The sequence below is a fragment of the Branchiostoma floridae genome, chromosome 2 (assembly GCF_000003815.2).
Source record: "Branchiostoma floridae strain S238N-H82 chromosome 2, Bfl_VNyyK, whole genome shotgun sequence".
NCBI lineage: Eukaryota > Metazoa > Chordata > Leptocardii > Amphioxiformes > Branchiostomatidae > Branchiostoma > Branchiostoma floridae.
The window spans coordinates 9,911,708-9,933,468 of record NC_049980.1 but is presented as its reverse complement, the minus strand read 5'-3'; the positions used below and the strand labels follow the sequence as shown (position 1 = coordinate 9,933,468).

Here is a 21,761-nt window from a genome sequence, read left to right as displayed (position 1 = left end):
AACAGCATTCCCTTCATACCTCTGATTTACGACAGCTGTAAACTGGGCCGGTCCATATCAGCTGATCGCTGGCGTGATCGCAACATTACGAAATTTGTCACCATAAAGGAAGTTTTCTTCACCATCGTTGCTTGCACGAAGTATCAGTCCTGTACTGTGGAGTCTTTTGGTGCAGAGTCTGTTCCTTATCCCAAGTCTACGTTGTGTTCAAAGGTATTTAGCGTTAGAGCTCGATTCGACTAGACCTCACATAATGTTTAGCAGACGACAAACTTTGTTCGGTGTGACTATTTATAACGTTAACGTTAATTTGACGATAATATCTTGTCAATAATGCCATTACAGAGTTCTTAATGACAGGAACATCAATAGTACAAAGACATCTTATTAACAAGAACATTTGGTCAATGATGCAAAGATTTCTTGTCAACAGTGCCCCAAACATCTATTGACAGGAACGATTTTTATTGGATGGCTTTAACTTGAGAGTGCCAAAATTCTTTAATTATTGACAGGAACATCCTATCAACCTATGCATGCCAACTTTTACCTACGAAATTCTACTCAAGATAATCCAATGTTTATAAGTCTCATTTCCAGGACAGATCTTGAAATACCGTAGCCTTACAGTCAAGTTTGTCGTCAACTTTTATTTCAGCCTGATTGTTCTTACCAGCCATGTCAGATGGCAGCTGAGATGCCCACCCCAGCAGGTGCCACACCTGGAGCAGAGGTTTGGGAGGGTGTGGTCATCTTCACAGGTGTGATGTGGACAGCTTACAACATGGCTCCCAACCTCATCCTGCCTACTATCATAGGTAAATTAAGACTCATCTGATATGTTATGCTGTGGTAATTACTTTGCTCACTGACATTACACACTGGCAGGGTTGTAGCCAGCACCTGTCCTTCAGTCCTTTGAAGGAATTTTGCAGCTGGGGACTGAAAAAAGTTTTCCCCATTCCGTCCCCTGGGACAGACAAAAATTGATATGTAAAGGTATAAAAAAACTGAAACCCATGTGTTCTTCTTCACCAAAACAGATGCCTTAGTCTACAAGCAAAATTTGCACCTCAAAATGCAGGAAATAGTGTTTCAGAAGGTCTTGATTCAAAAATTTTCTGGGACCCAGACCCCCTAGAAATGACGAGCAACGTCACGCCATGCCCTCGGTGCTCGATAGGATTCCCATTCAAAATCAAGGGGACTGAAAAGGATTTCAGGCTGGCTACAACCCTGCACACTGGTATCAAATTGAAACCCGTCCATTACTGTGTCTGAATGGTATCATAGAAAACATGACAGCATTACAGTATAAGGGTGGTCCTAACCCTCCTTTAAGTTGTGTTGCACTGAGATTTCTAATAACAGTATTTACATATACATCTGTACCTAACTTTTTTTACAGCCAGGGTGGTATTGAATTTACTTTAGTTTAAGTTTGGGTCTGCCTGAACACCACAAACGACCACAAACAACTCTAATATGCAGTATATATGGGTCTTGTGGACCTTGTGTGACGCTCTGGAGACATTGTTTATACAATTATGAATTTAAAAAATGCAGCAAGTCCTACGTGTTCACCAGTTATTTCGAGTTAGTCCAAATTGGAGATTAAAGCAATTCTTGGCTACCATATTTTTGGATTGAGCTTGCTTGAATTTGAGGCTGAAAAACACTTAGTATACAAGTTTTATAAGTTCAACTTTGATAGAATTGCAGTATGCTATAATCTATGAACCAACAGCTTCCATATTTTTATTGCTCTGTCGTCTATGGCGCAGAGGAAGGTAGCGAGAACTTCCCCATGCAGACTCCTAGCATGGGCGATCCAACATGGAGGCCAAGAATTGCTTCGATCTTGAAACCAGCGGACTAACTCGAAATAACTGGTGAATAAGTAGGAGTTGCTGCGTTTTTTAAATTCATAAATGCATATTAAACATGGTCTCCAGTGCGTCACACAAGGTTGTTACACCATATACACTGCATATTAGAGTCGTTTGTGGTTGTTTGTGGTGTTTAGGCAGACCGTCAAGTTTTCCATGGCTTCCATGCCAAGAGAAGAGTAAGGGAGCTAGAATGTCACCTATGCTGTCGTTTTCAGGGATATTTCACAGAAAACATTGAGGCAGTATGTTCTGCACTAGTAATGAGAATAATTATTTCCTTTTCATTGCAGTGTTTATTGGAGCATTTTCATTGCAGTCAACATGGCCCAAATGTTCTGTTGATCAAACACTTGGCTGGAACCTCAGGTAAGGATGGTAATAGGGAGGGGCTGATGGGAAGCATTTTATTTCATTAAAAGTTGACTATAGGTATGATGATGAAAATAACTGAGTGAGATAGTCCCGGCAAAACTCATACTCATAGTTTCAATTTTCTGTTGTGCAATTCACATATTTAGTAATCTAGCCTAAACATTACTGATATGCAATTTTAGTTTAGAGCTCAATAACACATGTTGAAATATTTTCTCCTTCCCTTTTTGTAAGACCTGGAGCTGGTAGTGGGCTGGTTACAGGAAGCATTCTCATCCCCATGGTCCTCGTGGCCAATAATCTCCATGGAAATGCCAAAGAATATGGTAAGCACATCTGGTACTGAGTGCTGCCAGATTAACATTAGATAGTGGCCCTTTGTAAGGACTCCTTTACATTTGTGACTGTAACAACATGAGTTGGATTTGTGCAACCTTTGGTTTTATAATAAGAAGATCATCAAGAAGCTTCTGGAGCCAAGAAATTGTCTCTGCCTTTTCTTATCAAACATTAACTTCTTGCAGTGACTTAGACAAACTCTCTCCCCATGTTGTTACAGGAGTGAGTGTGATATTCTGTGCCTACAGCTACATGTGTATGAGCCATGCTGCGGTGTGTTTAGTATGGTGTGTGCAGTGATACAGACTAAGTCTCTCCCCGTGTTGTTACAGGAGTGAGTGTGATATTCTGTGCCTACAGCCCGTGTATGAGCCATGCTGCGGTGTGTTTAGTATGGTGTGTGCAGTGATACAGACTAAGTCTCTCCCCGTGTTGTTACAGGAGTGAGTGTGATATTCTGTGCCTACAGCCCGTGTATGAGCCATGCTGCCGTGTGTTTAGTATGGTGTGTGCAGTGATACAGACTAAGTCTCTCCCCGTGTTGTTACAGGAGTGAGTGTGATATTCTGTGCCTACAGCCCGTGTATGAGCCATGCTGCCGTGTGTTTAGTATGGTGTGTGTAGTGATACAGACTAAGTCTCTCCCCATGTTGTTACAGGAGTGAGTGGGATGTTCTGTGCCTACAGCCTGTGTATGAGCCATGCTGCCGTGTGTTTGGTATGGCTCAGTAAGTCAGACCTGCATCCAGACAGACCCAGCATCAGGACCATGGGCACCATAGCCACCACTATCTCTGTCTTCCTCATCCTGCTTTTACAGGATCTACCACTAGGTACAGTACTGGACTTAAACTGAGCTTTCAGTACTTTTAGATGATGTTAATGTTATTGCTGAGCTGGTTTGTGTACATGTGACATAAAGCTGGCAGCCCCTGTATGTGGGAGCTCCAGCCTCAGACATCAGAACTTCTGAAAATAAAATAACCCAACGCCCTTCTCGAGAAGATTAGGGGTGACCTATTGTACAAGCAGAAGTTTCATTTGTGGGAATACTTGTAGTAGTGGCTGGAATTCTTGCAGCTTTGTAAGCAATGTGGCAGTAAGAAATCCTGGCCACTACTTAATCCACCTGACCAGAACCTCTGCTTGAAGAACAGGGGGACCCAATGTAATGGCCTAAAGCATGGGCAATTGTCACATTGCACTGCTAGCTACTGGAAAAAGAATAATTCGGATGAAAAAAAAGATAAATTGTGAGCTCCATTTCACCATGAATGTGTACTAACTACAAAACCCCTCTGCCACCATAGGTATAGGGAATTTTACCATAGGGATTCTGGGTGTGGTCTTCTGTCTCTGTGTCCTCCATGGCCTGCTGACCAGCCTTCCCAGCAGCCTCTCCTTGGGAGAGGCTATGATTGCCTCCGAGGGGGTGGCCTTGCTGATGATTGACAGCTGTCAGAATGTTTTCTATAGGAACAGAAGTTTGGAGTATGAGCTTTTACAGGTAGAAGGACTTTCTTTTTGAGGATGTCTATAGATCGATATTGCAATGCAAATGACCAGTGTTCACTGTTCAGGTTGCCTCCTAACAAATTCAACCCTCATATACTACTGAATAGTGAAGCCAAGGTTGTGTATTTTGATTTGTGTATAGTAGATGAATTGTTCACAAAACCTATGCAGTTTTAACCTTTACAATATCAAACCAAATAAATTTCAAATGTAAAGTTTGTTCAGTGCTTTATCATTATGAAAATGCAATTTTTCATTTCAGTCAGTTGCGCTTGGCCTGGCAATCATTGGAGTAGCGTCGGCGCTTATGTTTGTGACAAACGACAAGACAGGAAAACAGAGGTAGAAAAATTGCATACATGCATACACGTATCATTTACCTTATCTTCATTCTTAAAGATGATGGATCACTTGAAAATCTAGTAGTTTACTCTGCCATGGAATGATTTAAACAAAATACTGACTGTTACTTTCCATCCCAGCACAGCATCCTGGAAAGACTCCTTGAGATTCTACATCCTGGTACTTAGTGTGGTGGTGCTCATCTGTGTCCCCCACCTGTGGTGGCTTCTGGGAAGGATCCCGATCCTGTGGCTCATGGGCTTCATACTGGCTTGTGACAGCAGTGTAAGTATAGCTGAAGGCTGTTTCAAGAAGCTTAACCCAAGACCATCTCTGCCTGTTCTCTATCAGTTACTTGTACATGAACAATGTCAAAGTCCTTCCTGTGCTTGATGGCACATAGGGCGGCACCCATCTCCATATCAGTAGCCCTGAGCCACACAACTTTGTGCAATCACTACAGTAGGAGTCTTAAGTCCACTGGTAGTGGTGTGTGTTTAACTTCCATATTCTTTCCTGAATGCTTAGTGCTAAGCAGAGAGAGCAGCATGTACCATTTTTAAAGTCTTTGGTATGACTCGGCCGAGGATCAAACTCACGACCTACTGAATGCAATCGGTCAATGTACAATGTGCTTTTTCTAAAATCAATGTTCCCTTTTGATAAAAAAAGGTGTACTTCAAAGTTCCAGCTCTTCTGGTCATCTCTTTTCTAGATCTCTCTGATTGGCTACTGGAGTGTGATGACATTGGTTGCCATAGCAACAGTTGCCAGGCAGAACAGGACCAACCCTGCAGGTGCAGGTTCCACCATTGTGAGGAAGTATTTCCATCTGATCGCCATAGCAGTTTTCTTACCTGGACTGATGCGGAATCCCCAGCTGCTGTACATAGGATCTGTAGCAGCTTTGGGAGCCTTTATTCTGCTGGAAGTAAGCATGTTTTAGATAGCCTGGGTGCCATTCTCTGTAATAACTGCTGGCTCAATCTTCACTTGCTAACCACAGATAGCAAGGGAAAATATTGAGACAATGGTTACTTTGGAGGATGGCACCCAGGCTATGTTTGAAAGATCTTATTTCCATAGCCAAAAGCAAAGAAGACTCATATACATGTGTATGTGTCATCATTAAGTGTGAACAAGATGCTTTGTAGCAGATCAGCTTATCCTGCCTCCAGGTACATGTATAAACAACTGGTAAACAGCTGACTTTATGGAATAACAACTGACAATCAGTGACTTACCATGTGCCCTGAAAACTAGTTGTCACAAGTTGAACATGCATATATTTACCTTAAGTAGTAGTCATATCTTTGAGTTCAGAATAACCTACATGTATACTATAGTCTTCTATTTTGAGAGTGGAAAACTTGTTTTTGTGGCTCTGCTCTTTGAATTACTTCAATCTTGTTATGGGTGTGATCAATGCCTGTTGTTTGTGTTCCACAGTATGTGCGGATGTACAGAATCCAACCCTTTGGTGAATCCTTACACACATCCCTGCGTGTGTTTGTTGATGAGAAGGACAGAGGAGTGGCCATCCTCACCCACATCTACCTTCTGCTGGGCTGTTCCCTGCCTCTATGGCTGTACCCTTCTGCATACACAATAGGTAATCTAATAGATAGAGTAGGTTGAGCTGTTGCTTAAGTAAGATGTTTGCATAAAAAACATAACAAGACATTCTCTTAGTATGGTTCAGATTTACCTCATCACACTTTCTCAATGTACAAGGCTAGATGTTTGGAGAAGATAGATGGTTCACCTTGTTGCAGTTGCCCTTTCCTGTATCAAACTGCTACCCAGTTATCCAAACCTACACACTACACATGTATTAAACTTTATAGCTGCCAAATCTCCACATCCTCTAATGGAAATATTTTTGCAGGAAGACATGATTCTGCAGCTATGATAAATTTGCAGAGATTTGACAGCTATCTAATAGTAGGTCTTGATACCAGACTATCAAACTGCCCTTGAACGGAAAAGGGCAGCTAGGAAACGTGATTATTTAGCCACCCCCAACATCAGCATTGTGGCATGCGTTAGGTTGAGACTTACCTTCGTTAGATCCGTAGCCCCAGTAGTGTCCGTAGCCCCAGTAGTGTCCGTAGCCCCAGTAGTGTCCATACCACCAGTAGTGTTCCTACCCGCAGTAGTGTCTGTACCAGCAGTAGTGTCTGTACCCCCAGTAGCGTTAGTACCGTTTGTCCGTAATGCCAGTAGTATCCGTACCCCGATATTGTAAAGCAAAGTTATTGTTCTAGGTACAGAGCTGGCGATGTACAGTGGTGTCATCTCCTTGGGAGTTGGGGACACTGCTGCCTCTGTCATTGGATCAAAGCTGGGCAGACACAGATGGCCAGGTATTGTGATCATTAGATATACTTTACTGTAATGTTTACAAGTGTGCATATGAGTAACTTCAAGGTTTGGCATCACACTACAATTTTTTTTCTGCATTTAGAGTAATTTCTGATGATTTGCCAAGATTTCAACAAGGATATAGCTGGTATTGTGATTTAAAGGGTCAAAACTTGCATACATGTATAGTCATGCTTTGTTATTCAGTATAAAATGTATGCTGGATATCTACATCCTTCACCATATCAGAATTTCTAAATCACTGTGTAATCATCTAGTGATTTTTAGAAATACATTTTTTTCCTATGCATACATTTAGAGAAAAGGTTGTATACCTGATGTAGAGACTGCTGTAACTGTAATATTGAAGCTCTTTTTTTTCTTACAGGTACAAAGAAAACAGTAGAGGGCACCCTGGCTGCTGTGGTAGCACAATTGGCAGCCTGTTGCACACTGAGTTTACTTGGTGAGTGGAGAAGTTTGTATGTGATTACTGTGTATCTCATGGCCAATGCCAACATGATTGTGTCAAAGTGACATATAAAAACTTTTTATGCAGAAAATATGCCTGTGTTAAACTTTGGGATCTTACGTTTTCAGGCTAAAAGATTCTTATATCATGGTAGAACAGTAACTATACAATTTGACCTACATGTACATTGTACATGTATTCAGGCATCTTTTTCAAATTATGCTTTATTTGTTTGTAGGGATCCAGCCAGGGTTCACAGCCAACTTGATCCCCATAGTGACAGCCGTGTGTCTGACGTCATTACTGGAAGCCTTCACCTCCCAGGTGGACAACATTGTGACCCCTCTCTACATGTATGCACTCTTCAGCAGTGGGCTTTCATCATGATCCAACACAGCACACTGGGATACTCTCATACTCAGGGATAGAGTTATCATGTTTGCAGCATGTGTAATTATCTGTTTTAATTCAATGATTTCTGCAAGTCATGTTTCAATTTAGATTTGTAAATGGCTATGGAAAAATCTTGAAGGGATTTAAAGAAAACTTTATTTTATACAAATGTATTTTTCAATTGAAATCATTATTCATGAAAAGCAATTCTAATTAGTCACAGTAGACTTCAATCTGGGAAATGAAATCTTTAAGTTGTAATTGCAGTTGGTGATGAACATAATTGTGATTATACACTAGTCTAGAGACTCGATATCATTTAGTATTTTGTCCAAATAATAAGAGGCTAAAAAAGACAAATATCTGATGTATTTTGTAACAGCTTGGTTATATTTGCAAAGTTAAGTACTCAGCATCATAGAACAACTACTAAACTAATGTCTGTGTGAATAAATAATACATCTATAACTACTGGTTTTCTTTCTGTTCATGGAATGTACAGGACAAAATAACAAATTTAACAACTGTTAGTATAATAGATATAGAATCTTGTGCCACAACCACCATTATAAACCAAACTAAGTGGGTTCCTTGACAAAGAAAAAAATACAAACAGCTAATTTTTTCACTGGTTTTGATACCATTTGGTGGCAACTGTCAAAGCATACTGTCTGTAAGCTAAGGGTGCTAGTTCTATAACAATGGGCTATTCTTGAATAAATAATAAACATAAACAAGGGATCATCGTACATGTAAGATGTACAAACATATTTGGAGCTTCACTTCAAGGTCACCACTAGAAATCTGCTGAAGTGCAAAGGCTAGTACATGTAATATCATAAAACAATGGCATAGAAAGAGAAGTCTCATTCGTACAAGAACTGCTACAAAACATCTTCCAACATATTGCTGACATAAATTCGAACAGAACAATGATCAGGCAGTAACTTGCATTTCAGCACCATCCTTTTCCTGACAAAGTTTCACACAATTTATCTTCAATTGACAGCTACCAATTTAACAATTACCTTTGTTATCAAGCAGGATGATTACAGATTGAGTGTGCGTCAATCAAATAGCTTCACAAAAATTTCAGCACAAAAAATCAAAGGTCTATCTCTTGGACAATCTTTAAACTGAACCTGGGGTGCTCTAGATCTCTAAGCACTGTTAGATGGTTAGCTTGCATAGTACACATCTCTAGATACCCTTGGTCAAATTTCTATTACAATCAATTCTAGTTAGACTGCAAGTACAAATTTAACTACAAAAAAAAACATGTTACTACTCCTCTGTGTGCAGTTCAATAAGCTGGGAGGTTAGGATGTCAACTGCTGACATTCCACTGGTGGTCGGCAAACATCCCTTGAACTCGCTCTCGAGCAGACCCTTCTGGTGCTGGTTTGTAGGTAGACCCTCACTAGTTGGTGTGCAGTTTTCTGCATTTTCTCTCCCCTCGCCTGTGTCTACCTGAACAAGCTGCTGCAATCTGTGCAAACAAACATTCAGCAATCTTATTGTGATGGTGCCACATTGATGTTACCAAATGAACATGCTACACATGTTGACTCTAAATAGAGTCTAATTTAGGAATAGGGTTGGGTACCGGTACAAAATGTTTTTTTTTTCTTCTTGGACCGGTCCAGAAAAACCCAACCTGAAAAAAATCAGTGCATCAGACTTTGGACTGATTAGATAATGGACAGATTAAACCGACAGGCGTTCTAGTGTTTGGGGGCTAACAAGGTCCAAGAGTTTATAGTCATTTTTACCAAGTCTCCACAGTCAAACTTGGTCTAAAACAGCCTGGACCTGGACCTGAATTTTCTGTACCGGTAGTCAGGTACCCACCCCTATCAAGGAAGAAATACTTTTTTTTCATTTGAACACCAACCTGTTTTCCAGCTCAGTTGATATATTGCTGGCACCAGAGTCTCTCCTTTCCTTTTCCACTTTGTTTGCTTGTCCAGACTCACAGTTTGGCTGAGACTTGTTGCTTGTCTCCTGTACATCACCGACTATTTGGTGCAGGATGTTTCTCTGTGCACCAAGAGATAGGGGACTGCCACCTTTTCCAAACTTGTTCCCACTGTTCCTGCTTGCTCTATTGCTGTTGCCAGGATGGTATTGTTTTCCAGTGCTTCTGACATTGTGTGAAACAAGCTTACTGGGCTGCACTGTTGCAAAACTGGGGCCCTTGTTTCCATTCATGTCTGTTGCTCCGTAATTGTGGTCCTTGACATATCTTCCCTGAGCACTGTCTGAGGACTGACCTGTAGGAGGCTCAATCTTCTCTCCTCTACTTGTGGTTCTTTCCTTCCCTTCTTCTGCTCTCACAATTATCTTAAAGGCACCTTCTCCTCCCAACGATGGGGCCGGTGTCTTCTGATTGCCCAGTAGTGAGAACCTTTCCCCCACCTTCATCCTGTGTTTTGGCCTAGGATGTTGGTAAGGGACATGAGGGGTAAACAGTGGATATTGTGGGATGGGTAAGTGTGGTTGTTGATCAAAGAAGGGCTGGTTGCTGATTTGCGGAGGCTGGGGAGTAGGCAGAAGTACTGGTAGTGGTTTCCCCTGGGTAAAGCTTGGGTTCTGTGAAGGCATCTGTGTGACAGGAAGTGGCTGACTGTAGATCGCATAGTTTTGATCCATGAGCTGTTGGGAGAGGTTGTTTTTTTTGTCCATGGAGCTCCACAGTGTGACCACCAGCTTGTCCCCTGCCTGTTCTCCAGTTACCTCTGCAAACAGGACCTAGAGAAGTTGGGGGGGGGGGGGGGGGGGAAGCAGAACTGAATGAAACTGTTACATTTCCCTTAAGTCTAATAAATGAATGCATATAGATTTAAGACGAACTCTTTTCCAGATGTAAGTTTGAGACATCTTTCCTGACCTTGTTGGCTGTGAGCCCCTTGAGGAAGGCGTTGGCTCCCTCTGTCCAGTGGCCATCCTTGGGGAGGGGGGCAGTATTGGCAAGGCACGCTGGTCTGGCCAGTATGGGGACGGACAGTATGTCAGGTGGGAGGGGGAACAGGTTGTGCAGCTGAGTCAGCTCCATGGTTCCATAGTCCACATGCTGCACATTAATCTGAGGAGAGACATCAAGGTTTCTAAAAGCATATCTGAATATTAAACGTTTTCGTCAATCTTACATTACAATTGAATTTTCTCACTACTTTCAAAAATAATCTCTTTTTCACAAATGAATTCTGACTATGCAAAATCACACAGTATAGTTAAGACTATACTGTTACTGTTACTATTCCTTTACAGTATAGTTAAGACTCACCATATCTGGCAGAATACCGTCGATGCGCACCCTCCTCCACATGTGGTGTTTCTCACTGTAAGTGCACATCACCTGACCAGTCTCGTAACACAGGGTCCTCAAATCTGACAACTCCTAATTGTAAAAAGATATAACAAAAATATAAAAGCTCAACATAAAGACAAGTATACTGGAAAAATGCCTGAAGGTAGCATACTATAAGAACTTCTTTAATAAAGATGACCAAAAGACACTGACGAGATCAATTTGAAAGATCTCTCATATAAATTCTGTCAATTTGAACAGTATCAAATCCAATGGGCCATTTCAATAGATCCCAAGGTCCAGACTTCTAGACAGGAACAACTACAAACTGATGCCAGTATAAACCAATCTGACATTCCTCCCTACCTGTGCTGTCCTTTTATTAGCTGCCTCCTGGAGACTCTGAGACACCTTGTTCAGCAGGGGGCTGTCTGCAGACTGGATGTAGAACCGGTCTGGTGTCACCACCTAGAAAACACACACAACTGTCATGAACAGCAATACACACATTGGGAACATTACTCACAGCCCTCGTAACCCCTGCTTTGCCTATTGGGTCAGTTAGTCCTCACTCATAGTGAGCAATTGGGCTGGTCTCAATCATGATGTTTCTGACCTAGGGCGAAGAGTTGCTGTTACAGTTCCAATCATGTAACCCGTAACCTTGAGTGGCCTTCAGGCCTTGTTACGTGGTGACCATTGAGTAAAAAAAAAAAAATTACTGTGTTTTGAAGAGTAGGAGATGTGAAGCCCTAAAGAAAGACTACGTGTATATTATTACAATGATATGAAAATTTGATGTAGGCTAAGTTCAGAGCTTTCTTTAGTGCATGAACCTAGTAGATTCTAAGTACATGTACTTCAAAGGCCACTCTAAGTCTTGTTACAATATAGTAAGAAACACTAATGCTTGTGTCCATCATTCTTGTAAGTTGGAAGAAGCGTACCTCAGAAACCTTTGCCAGGAGGGCAAACCTTTTCCCTTTAAACAGAAGCTGAGGGGCATATTTGTTGATCGGTGTACCCAGCAGTCCTTGCTGATGTTGAACTGTACTATGCTGTCCTCCAATCAACCTTTGCTGCTGCCCTACTGGTGTCTCCTGGTGTCTTCTTCCCATCTCTGTGTGGTACACTCTCTGGTTACCTTCACTTATCCTCCTCAACACTGCTTCTTCCTTTTCACTCAGGAAAGGTGACTGAAACTTCTGGTGACTCCTTTCACCACTTCTCTGCTGGAATGTCTCGTTGTCAAACTTTCTGCCAGCTTCTTTCTGTTCTGAGGAATGCTTTCTTTCTTGATTTAGAGTTGTGCTGTTAGAGAAAATATCTCCTATACCTCCTGTTTTACCTGTAGTGGCTTTCTCAGCTCTTTGTCTAGAAATACTGTGCTCCCTTGTTCTGTCTTCTACTGTTGGCACAGACGTGCTGATGTTGGGGTGGCAATTTGGTTCTTCTTGTGTGACACCTTTATTAGTCTTCTCTGGGAATGAATGACCCTCTTCACATGTCTCCCTTTTCATCATGGAGTTGACTGATGTAGAGTCTGTGGCATCTGGAATGTAAACCTCCACTTCTAGAATATGGGGCTGTTGAAGTAACAATATACTGTTATATATACATATGTATTAAAGAATCGAGAGTTAATTTCATCGCAATATGTCATTTTTCCTGTTTGCAATGAAGCCAAATTATAAGGTGCTGTAAATCTATTTATTTTGGCAGGGATTAAAGAGTGAAATGGAGGTTTTCTCAGAGGAAACAAAAAGTTAACACACACACACATTGTCATGACATCAAAGTAAAGAGGTAACACTGGTTCCCTTTTATCCGCAGGGTAACCTATATCCGTTGTTTTTCAGAACAGTGCACTTAGGCACATCAAGTCGACAGGTGGTAGTTTTAAGCTGCAATGTAGTGAAAATATTGCAATTTTAAACCAACGTCCGTTGACATGATATCCCCAAATACCACGTTTTTAAAAGCAACGGATATAGGTTACACAATGGTTAAAGGTGAACTAGCGTTACTACCAAAACTGAAAAAAAAATGGCTACAATTATTTCAAGACTATTACTACAATGCCTTTAGTTTCGTGAATTTATACCAAGATACACCGTTGTATCCCGATGAACCCACCTCGCATGTTCTGGACTGACTTTGCTTCACTGAGACCACTTGCCAGCTCAGTATCTCCTTCAGCTTGTCATGTCCATTGCTTGTGGCAGAGCTCAGTCCTGTAGATGAAAATTCAAGGATTTAAAATCCAGGACAACAAATGAACCAAGAAATGAACACTCTGAGGTTTGAAACAATATATAATACAAATGCACACAAGACATGCTTTATGATTATCATGGAAGCTCATCTGTGTTGGTAGTAATCCTAGTACTTCCTGGCATGTTTGACAAGTTTACATTCTAAAGTGATTGGTCATTAGTATTGATCGTGAAGAAGGCGACAGTGGTTGTTGAAAATTTGATTTATGTGCACTTTTGTGTGAACTTGGAAGAAAGTTTAGCATTGTACTAAGCTTTATGATTGTTGAATGCCTTCAGAGATACCAACCTGCTAGTTTAAAGGGTACTGCTTGAGGTGGAAGGTCCCAAAACTGTGGAATGAGCAGGGGTGAAACCTCTGTGCGTGGTAATACTGCAGAGTTGCCATAGTCCACAAACACCATCTGCAGCTGGTCTTCTGGGAGTTCTTCCTGTATCCACACTCTACACAATGGCAAAGAAGTTTGTCCTTAACAACAAAGACTTGAGTGTTATGAGCACATAAGGTCATGTTGATCTGATTATAATTGGATGAGATCTGCGTGTGCATCAACTTTTGGCCATTTCCGAAAAAAAGTTTTAGACTATACTGTACAAAGCAGTTTGTAATCAGAATACAAGATAGTCAAAAGCACAAAGCCCTAAGAGTAAGACTAATATTCTGACTCTAAGGAAGTCTAACAATGCCCTGAACTGGGATGCTTATATGTATAGAGGCACCATACCTGTACCAATCCCCTTCAAAAGGTGCTGCCCCAATCCTGTCTCCAGGGGGGAGGGGCGGGGCAGGACACAGCTGGTTCAGACCCTTCTGGAGCTCTTGCAGTTCTAACAGGTTGTTCTTCCCCTGGGATAAGTACGGTAGCACAAAGTTAGGGCACAGCTTAGAATAGTAGGCTCTATACACCATGGGTGGGACGGTTAATATGCACAGCTACATGTTAATTGTGGTCTGCATTGGATTTTACACGATCTATTTTCAATTATCACCGAGTTTCTGGTTGCCCAACTAAGCTTGACAACAGTGATTTCAATACTGCAGTGTCTGAGAGAACTTTCCACTGAAATATCTGCTATATATAAACTACCGGTATGCAAATGAAGTAATGCAGTATCTAGTTAATTCTCAACAACTATTAAAAGCACTGCACAAACCTCCTGATTAACCTGGCCCCAGAAGTGGCAGCCATCCACCACCTCTGTGACTATCACACTGAGTTCCTCTGGGTAGCTGGCTGCTGGGGTAGGAGCTGTGTTCACTCCCTGGTCACCACTGCACTCATGCATCATCTGTTCCATGGTACTGGAACTGTGATACAACAAATGGTATTAGGAAATGTGTACATATGTAAGCTAGTATTAGATACATAGTACATGTAGTTGTTATGTCCCAACAGTATGCTAGTCATACATAGTCTAGTACATCTTGCATAGCCTGGACAGTTGCTGTCTGTCTTCTGATGATGACATCAACTGTAGATCTGTTTTCATTTTGACGACACTAGCATGTCTATTGTAAATTTTTGTACAGAGCCTGGTAGCTTGGTTCTGTAATGATAACAGTTTAACTTTATCCCTCTTTCTCAATGATTTTCATATCATTGGGACATATTCTATTGTTGGTCTCCTAGTGCAATATGTTGAAGTGATTTTGCTGGGCACACCCATGAATTGTGATCGGTCACTCCCCATATCTGTTTAGCTTTAGCTGTTATTATGTTGCCTGAACATACCTCATGAACTTTGGTGTGGGTCCCTGCTTGTTACACTGCTCTGTAGATGAAGAACCTTTGGGATGGACTGGAGTTGGCAGCCTCAAACCAGCATCTGCAAAATGATCTGACATGCTATCTTGTCTAACTATGCAAAGTAATCAAACAAGGAATTGAAAACATGTATTGGTACAATGTACCTGCAACGATTTAAAGATAAGGGGAAGATGCCAAATGTTGATATAAAACATTCCAAAATGTTTATTAGAAAACACACAATAACAATGAAAACCATTGCTATCACACAAATAAATCTTGAATAATGACAGTTACCTGAGTTGTCTTTTGTACATGGTGCTACAGCTACTCCACTGTTTTCATATACAATCACACCTGTGCGCTGTTCAGTTCCAAGCCTGAGTCCCCGAGCTTCCAGAGCTCTCCTTGACAGCTTCATCTTTATGTGTTGTCCATTGAGGACAGAGTTGTCAAGGGTCTGTATGGCTTTGTCTACATCCTTGGCTGATGTGAAGTGAACGAAGGCATGGCTAAAGGGGGCAGTTAAGTGTTGAGTGATAAAGAAAGATGTCTATGATACAACAGAAAACTGTCAATGTCATCTTAAGTCTTGTTATATGTTTTCACACAGCTTACACAATATGCAAAACATCAATATTTTCGATTGTAAATTGTAAGCTTGACATTTTAATTCTGCTACAACAATTGTAAGCACTTGGAACCAATGGAATGTTTTGAACCTACCCATACTCCTCTCCTCCTTGTTTCTTAACTCTGACATTAGCCACGTCAAAGGGAGCGAACAAAGTCCAGATTTCTTCCTGCAATGAGAACAAAGAAATCAGTCAAACAGTCAGAAGCACAGACACACAAACGCACACACACATACTTACATAAACAAAAACATTATTTCACTCTATTGGGGTGAGGTAATAAAACACTGTTAGTCTGAACACATTCTTCAAGCAGTCTGCAAAGATTAGTATGCTGTGATAGTACTTATAACATGATCATAACAATAACAAAATCCTGGACAATCATTAAACATAGCTTAGGGGTAGGGGCTTTGATTTTTCTTGCTAAATCTAAGGCAAGACATTGTGTGCAATTTGTCATGTATGAAGCATTCATTGATGCCTGAAAGTATTCAATAGCAAGGTTATATCAGCACAAACAAAACACATTGTACAAGTGATAACAATCAAACAAAGTAGAAATGTATAATACCTCCGTCGTATCCCTGGTGAGCTGAGTCACTACAAGCTCGTGGACTGGATATTGTTGTGTGGGGCTTTCCGCTTTACACTCTGGAGATCTTTTACCTAAAAAATGATTTTACGCCTAGTGACTTATGTAATCTTTTCATTTCCTATCCATAGTCCAAGTCTATATGATAATTTATGATTTTTTATTCATGGTCAAAATATGTATATAATAATTATGTTTGTAATAACACCTGCAACCATTTAAGCTGATAAACTGAAAATTGAAATTGCAGATTAAAAATGCCAGCGAAAGTCCTGTTAGAAAATGATGAAATCTATTATCAATGTTGTTGTATCTTACATGAAAGTGATAACATGTTCTAAATAAAACTAAAGATGTACAACAGAACAGAACAAATCAAGACCTGAGACAATGGCAGGTCTCTGTGTCAACAATTTCCCAGCAGTTTCCTTTGAAGCACCTCTGACATGGTCATGTCTGATCATGTTCTTGGCAGGTTGAACACTGATGTCCCTTCCCTTCAAAACTGGTGGTAATCCGTCCACTGCTGCTGTAGCTTCTCTCACAGTGTTATACCGAACAAAGGTCATCCTGTGAAATGAAAGGAGCACACATTGTAGAAATGACAAAAATGACAGCCAGGGAGCCAAAACTTGTACAACCTTTTTGCCCACTGTCAAAGTCTATCAGCTTTCACCATAATATGAAGACCCTAGCAGATAACCGAAGATGCAAAAAAGAAAGGTTCTGCTGCAGTACTAAAGAAAGCCATTAAGAGGTACACCAAATATAAGAACAACCCAACTATAGCTTCTTAAGTTATTACAGTATGTAGTAATAGGTACTACTAGGCAAAACACTTCAGACAGATGGAACTCATGGAGATAAGTACAAAATTAATGTAGTTCATGATAAGTCATCAGATCAGGTCTTGCTGGAGTGTTCTATGTATGAATCCCGGGTAAGTGTGTTTCAGGCTATACAAAGACAGATGGATGTAACACGGAAAAATTCTGTTTGTAAATAACCAGAGGAAAATCTAATTGACTTGGTAACTAACAATCTAACTTTTTAGCAGATAGACTAGACATTTTATAAGTCAATCAAAAGAGCAATTGATTCATTCTTATGCATCAGGAATACATACTATAGCATATCAAACTAGAAAGGCCAATACATGTATCTGCAATTTGAGATGAATCCATTTAAAGATGGCTTCAGGAGAAGAAGAACGAAGAAGTAAAAACATTATGAATACAATGTATTTCAGTCAAACTTTATTGCGCGACAATTGTAACATGTACAATGTATGGCAATCATTGTATACAGTGACGTTGAACTATGCACTACTACAACTAAACTAATCTAATGTAATGTAACAGCATAAACAAATATGATAATTATCAAATGTGTAACTTTTTAGTTGTAAGGACTGCTAATAAATTGATAACAGATGCATACTTCTCTGAGTGGTGGACATCCTGCACCTTTCCTGCTGCAGAGAAGAAACCTTTGATATCCTACATGGAAAATAAAACAATAAATATTACTCCAAGAACAAGACAAGGGTGTACACTCACTATATCACAAGACCATTTTCCTCAGGTACAACTACTACCATGAACTGCTAAATTCAGACAGATCTGTACATACATGTACCAATGGGAGACTTGATTTATATATGGATATATGTTAGCTGTAAACCACACTAAGTTGACTCATTCAGATCAACTGTCGTGTTCATAAAATGCTGTGTGGAGCAAAGTTCTTGTTGCATATGCAACTCAAGCTGGCTATGCAGCCCAATGGACTAGTGTCCTTCCAACTTTCTACAAACAACTTTTTAAAAACATTAATAAGTAGGAGTGGTACATGATTCACTTCCTGTTCAACACAGTTCAATCTTCAGAATATCCTTAAGAAATTAACAACAGAACAACAAGCTGATTACAATGGGTTCAGCACCTGATCTGAGAGGTCAAACCTCCTGGTTATACAGACACTGTACCGTCCAAGGTGGTCCGGCTGGAGGCCATAGGGATTCTCCCCATTACCTGCAACATCACAAAATCATTTAACATTACCAAAGACTGGTTGATATTTACTGATGGTACTGAAATAGTACCAGTTGTGTAGGTCCAAATTATAGATAGTATTTTGCCACTCTTTTTTACCTCAATGATCATTAATCTTTGTTTTTGAATTTGAAACTACAGGTATCTCACTTTCCAGTTGTACCATAGCTGATTCTCCGACTTGGTATCAAAGTATAGAATATGATAGCTGACAATACGGTTCAATTCTGTAGCAGATGGTGAAGTACTAGTAGTCCGTGCTTGAGATTTTAAAGGTACACTGCACAGGTACACAGTTTACCACTTGTTGCCAAACATGCAAATTGGCTTGGCTACTGCCTTGTTCAGTACATGTATTAGAATATTTACTGATGGTACTGAAATAGTACCAGTTGTGTAGGTCCAAATTATAGATAGTATTTTGCCACTCTTTTTTACCTCAATGATCATTAATCTTTGTTTTTGAATTTGAAACTACAGGTATCTCACTTTCCAGTTGTACCATAGCTGATTCTCCGACTTGGTATCAAAGTATAGAATATGATAGCTGACAATACGGTTCAATTCTGTAGCAGATGGTGAAGTACTAGTAGTCCGTGCTTGAGATTTTAAAGGTACACTGCACAGGTACACAGTTTACCACTTGTTGCCAAACATGCAAATTGGCTTGGCTACTGCCTTGTTCAGTACATGTATTAGAATTTAGAGTACCGTAGTTCTATTGGACACTATGCTGCTAACATGTCAATGTGATGATACAATGTAGTTATGGGAGCAGGCTTAAGCCAAACAAAGTAGAAAACATGTTAAAATAACTTAAATGATAATAGCACATTCCACATCTCCATTAATATTGCAGCATAATGAAAAATCCAGGTGTTAATAAATTTCATCAAGGAAAAGCAGGAGTATTTTTTACTGTGCAAACTGTGTTGGTTTACTGCTCTAAAGCATTGATCAGCCTTTCCCTGCACATCTTCCTATAAAGATACAACGGATGGTTTCAGTTTAGAAACATGAATAATATTACCATTACATGTGCTACCCATGGCAGATCCTTTCTCAGCTGATGACGACTTCTGGCCTTTCCTCTTGTCCCTGTTTCTAGCTACACAGTACGCAGCATCAAGATAGTTAACTTAGTAAGTTATTGAATATAACTATATATAAGTCACACATTTGTCAAGATAAACTTGTTTACAAATTATGCCAATTATATATAACTTGGTCACTATCAATCATGTTCACCAGATGGTTTTATATGTAAAGTTGATGTCCAATATAGCAGAATGCGGCATACATAAATGTTTGTACTTTTAATGTGACTAAACTATGACTATGTGCCTTGAAAGTGTAAAGGCTGAAGCATTTAAAAGAATAACAAGATATTAATTGGTCAGGAAAGCTATTGAATCATCCCTTTTTATCTACTAGTACATCATAGTACATGTATTATCAAAGACAGCTAATAGCAAGTGGAAAATGTTGAAGAAGAAAACATAGAAAATACCTTGCAACAAGTACATGTCACAAGAAGCACATATCTCACACACACACAGGCAAATAATTACACACAATTTACAGAAATGACATAGAAAACTGTAGGGATCACAAGATTACAGGGGACAAAAATGTTCTTTCAAAGAAAGGCTGTTTTATATTTCACTCACTTTTTTTAGGTGGTCCTGTGACAGTCTGGGCCTTAATAGCAAAACTGGACATGAAAGAGTCAGGGTCACCTATCCCGTAAACTCTCAGTTCCTTCTCGGGTCCAAAGGCTTCCAGTCTGGTAACATGCAATCAAACAAACTCCATATGGACAAAATTCTCATGAAACAGTTCAACTATGATTCTGTGGAGTACCAAAACTTCATTTCAAGTTAGGTCTATTTCTTTTCTTTTTCTGCTTGCAAAGTGGTGTAAACAAATACAGTAGAAGCCAGCTAAACAAATACAGTAGAAGCCATAAAACTTCATTTCAAGTTAGGCCTATTTCTTTTCTTTTTCTGCTACCAAAGTGGTGTAAACAACTACAGTAGAAGCCAGCTAATTGCAAAACAGATTATTGCACACTGATGTTAATTACACGGAATCTACAAATCCCAAACTAGTGCGGTCCAACTGGATAACTTTGTATTGTTGCACCGCCCAGAAAATTGCACAAAATATGCTGGCAATTGAAGAAGTACATTTTTTAAACATCCGTTTTGTTCAGTTTCATTTTTTACCTGCAGACATCCGGCATAGCCTTGACAAAGTCTTCAAGCCTGGTAAATCCCAGGCCTCTCCAGTCCAGCACATGTCCGATCAGGTTCCGGTAGTCCATACAAAGTCGCCTGACAGGGACGCCCCCTTGCTCAGATAGCAGTACTGCACGTATGAATTTCTTCACCTCATCAGGAACCAAACTTTTCTCCATCCTGAAACCTGGGACAAATTAAAGCAACAACAGATTAATAAAATCTTCTGTGACTGAGTGAGAGTATGCTCTCCATGCAGCGGTTCAGCTCCAGCTATTTTCTGACTTTGTTTTAAATATTGACATAATATTGACACTTTCTTGTCCATATCAAAGAGTTAAAGAGAACATAAAATGATAATGCAATACATGTATTTTATATAAGCTCAAGAAGTGACAGGCGTCAATATAAATGAGGTTTAAACACTAGACTAAATTTACCTGACACTATAACGAATGAGGTTAAAATTTCAACCTACTTGGTTGGACAAAGATAATGATATGCTTTGACAACTTTATGAAGTTGTCAATTGGGTCCTTGGTTTGGCCATAATTTTGTTTGGCCAGGAAGGACCTCGGAGACCTTGGGTAAAACAATGACCGTGTCTCCTAGAAGTTCAACTTTAGTTCTATAAAACAACCGTCAACGTCATCAATATCTGCAGTGCTAGGCAGCTGAAAATCTAACGTTAAGTAGGAGATACAAAAGCTCCTTGGGAGGACCAACATGGACAACTTTCGCTCACCGAAGTCAAACTCAAAGTTTGAAAATTTACATTTCTATGAAATTCCAGTCTGTTTCCGGGTCAAGCATGGGTCATTTACTTTTGGAGCATCAGAGTCCGTCTTATGACGTGAACATCAACTTTCCCTTCGCACAAACGTCTAAATTAATGTCTTGCGGTCTTTCACACAGCAGCTCAACAGCAACTCACCTGGGCTGGCGTCAGGTATCGAGCGTTCTCTTTCAACAACCGAGATTCCACGCCAGACTTTTGCGGGACAACCCGTTATTCGACAGGAGAGGGATCATAGTAAATGGTATAACCATCTTCAAAACCTATTTTATGGCATAGTAAGAATACTTTATAGATTGAGATAAACAGCATACAATTTTTGTCCTACAGATGTTTTTATTTGTGGCCTTTTGACTTGCCAGAATATGTCTATGCCCTCCTTTGTAGCATTTCTGTACACTCCCCCGTCAAATCTCGC

At 40.1% G+C, this 21,761-nt stretch overlaps 2 protein-coding genes across 8 annotated transcripts; one reads left to right on the top strand and one right to left on the bottom strand.

The window, feature by feature from the left end:
• Positions 1-25: 25 nt before the first annotated feature.
• Positions 26-8,148, top strand: LOC118432113 (dolichol kinase-like). Its single transcript, XM_035843640.1, has 13 exons — positions 26-213; positions 686-818; positions 2,183-2,258; positions 2,499-2,590; positions 3,263-3,436; positions 3,914-4,110; positions 4,381-4,460; positions 4,601-4,745; positions 5,176-5,391; positions 5,910-6,072; positions 6,728-6,826; positions 7,213-7,290; positions 7,535-8,148. Exons 2-13 carry the CDS (start codon positions 686-688, stop codon positions 7,681-7,683), a joined length of 1,602 nt encoding a protein of 533 aa, XP_035699533.1. The 5' UTR covers positions 26-213; the 3' UTR covers positions 7,684-8,148.
• Positions 8,059-21,682, bottom strand: LOC118432069. 7 transcript variants are annotated; one of them, XM_035843621.1, is made up of 21 exons: positions 21,482-21,682; positions 20,536-20,734; positions 19,978-20,093; positions 19,338-19,415; positions 18,198-18,286; positions 17,694-17,752; positions 16,636-16,823; positions 16,233-16,327; positions 15,750-15,826; positions 15,381-15,535; positions 15,009-15,102; positions 14,431-14,584; positions 14,001-14,122; positions 13,565-13,719; positions 13,136-13,233; positions 11,947-12,585; positions 11,366-11,467; positions 10,976-11,089; positions 10,580-10,774; positions 9,584-10,440; positions 8,059-9,178 (listed from the first exon to the last, which is right to left on the bottom strand). In XM_035843621.1, exons 2-21 carry the CDS (start codon positions 20,724-20,726, stop codon positions 8,974-8,976), a joined length of 3,783 nt encoding a protein of 1,260 aa, XP_035699514.1. In that variant the 5' UTR covers positions 20,727-20,734; positions 21,482-21,682; the 3' UTR covers positions 8,059-8,973. The 7 variants fall into 7 exon arrangements, with proteins under 7 accessions (XP_035699514.1, XP_035699506.1, XP_035699522.1 ...); XM_035843613.1 differs by having other exon boundaries at positions 15,321-15,535; positions 21,482-21,561; XM_035843590.1 differs by having other exon boundaries at positions 8,974-9,178; positions 15,321-15,535; positions 21,372-21,534.
• Between the last annotated feature and the right edge of the window lie 79 nt (positions 21,683-21,761).

What these genes read in the sequence shown, in the direction of transcription:
- LOC118432113 (XM_035843640.1), top strand. Translation starts at nt 686, where the DNA reads ATGGCAGCTGAGATGCCCACCCCAGCAGGTGCCACACCTGGAGCAGAG. An exon ending in ACACTTGGCTGGAACCTCAG is followed by an intron (nt 2,259 to 2,498) that starts GTAAGGATGGTA and finishes CCTTTTTGTAAG; the next exon opens with ACCTGGAGCTGGTAGTGGGC. An exon ending in TACTGGCTTGTGACAGCAGT is followed by an intron (nt 4,746 to 5,175) that starts GTAAGTATAGCT and finishes TCTCTTTTCTAG; the next exon opens with ATCTCTCTGATTGGCTACTG.
- LOC118432069 (XM_035843613.1), bottom strand. Translation starts at nt 20,726, where the DNA reads ATGGAGAAAAGTTTGGTTCCTGATGAGGTGAAGAAATTCATACGTGCA. An exon ending in GCTATGCCGGATGTCTGCAG is followed by an intron (nt 20,094 to 20,535) that starts GTAAAAAATGAA and finishes GCATGTTACCAG; the next exon opens with ACTGGAAGCCTTTGGACCCG. An exon ending in GGTTTGACCTCTCAGATCAG is followed by an intron (nt 17,753 to 18,197) that starts GTGCTGAACCCA and finishes TTTTCCATGTAG; the next exon opens with GATATCAAAGGTTTCTTCTC.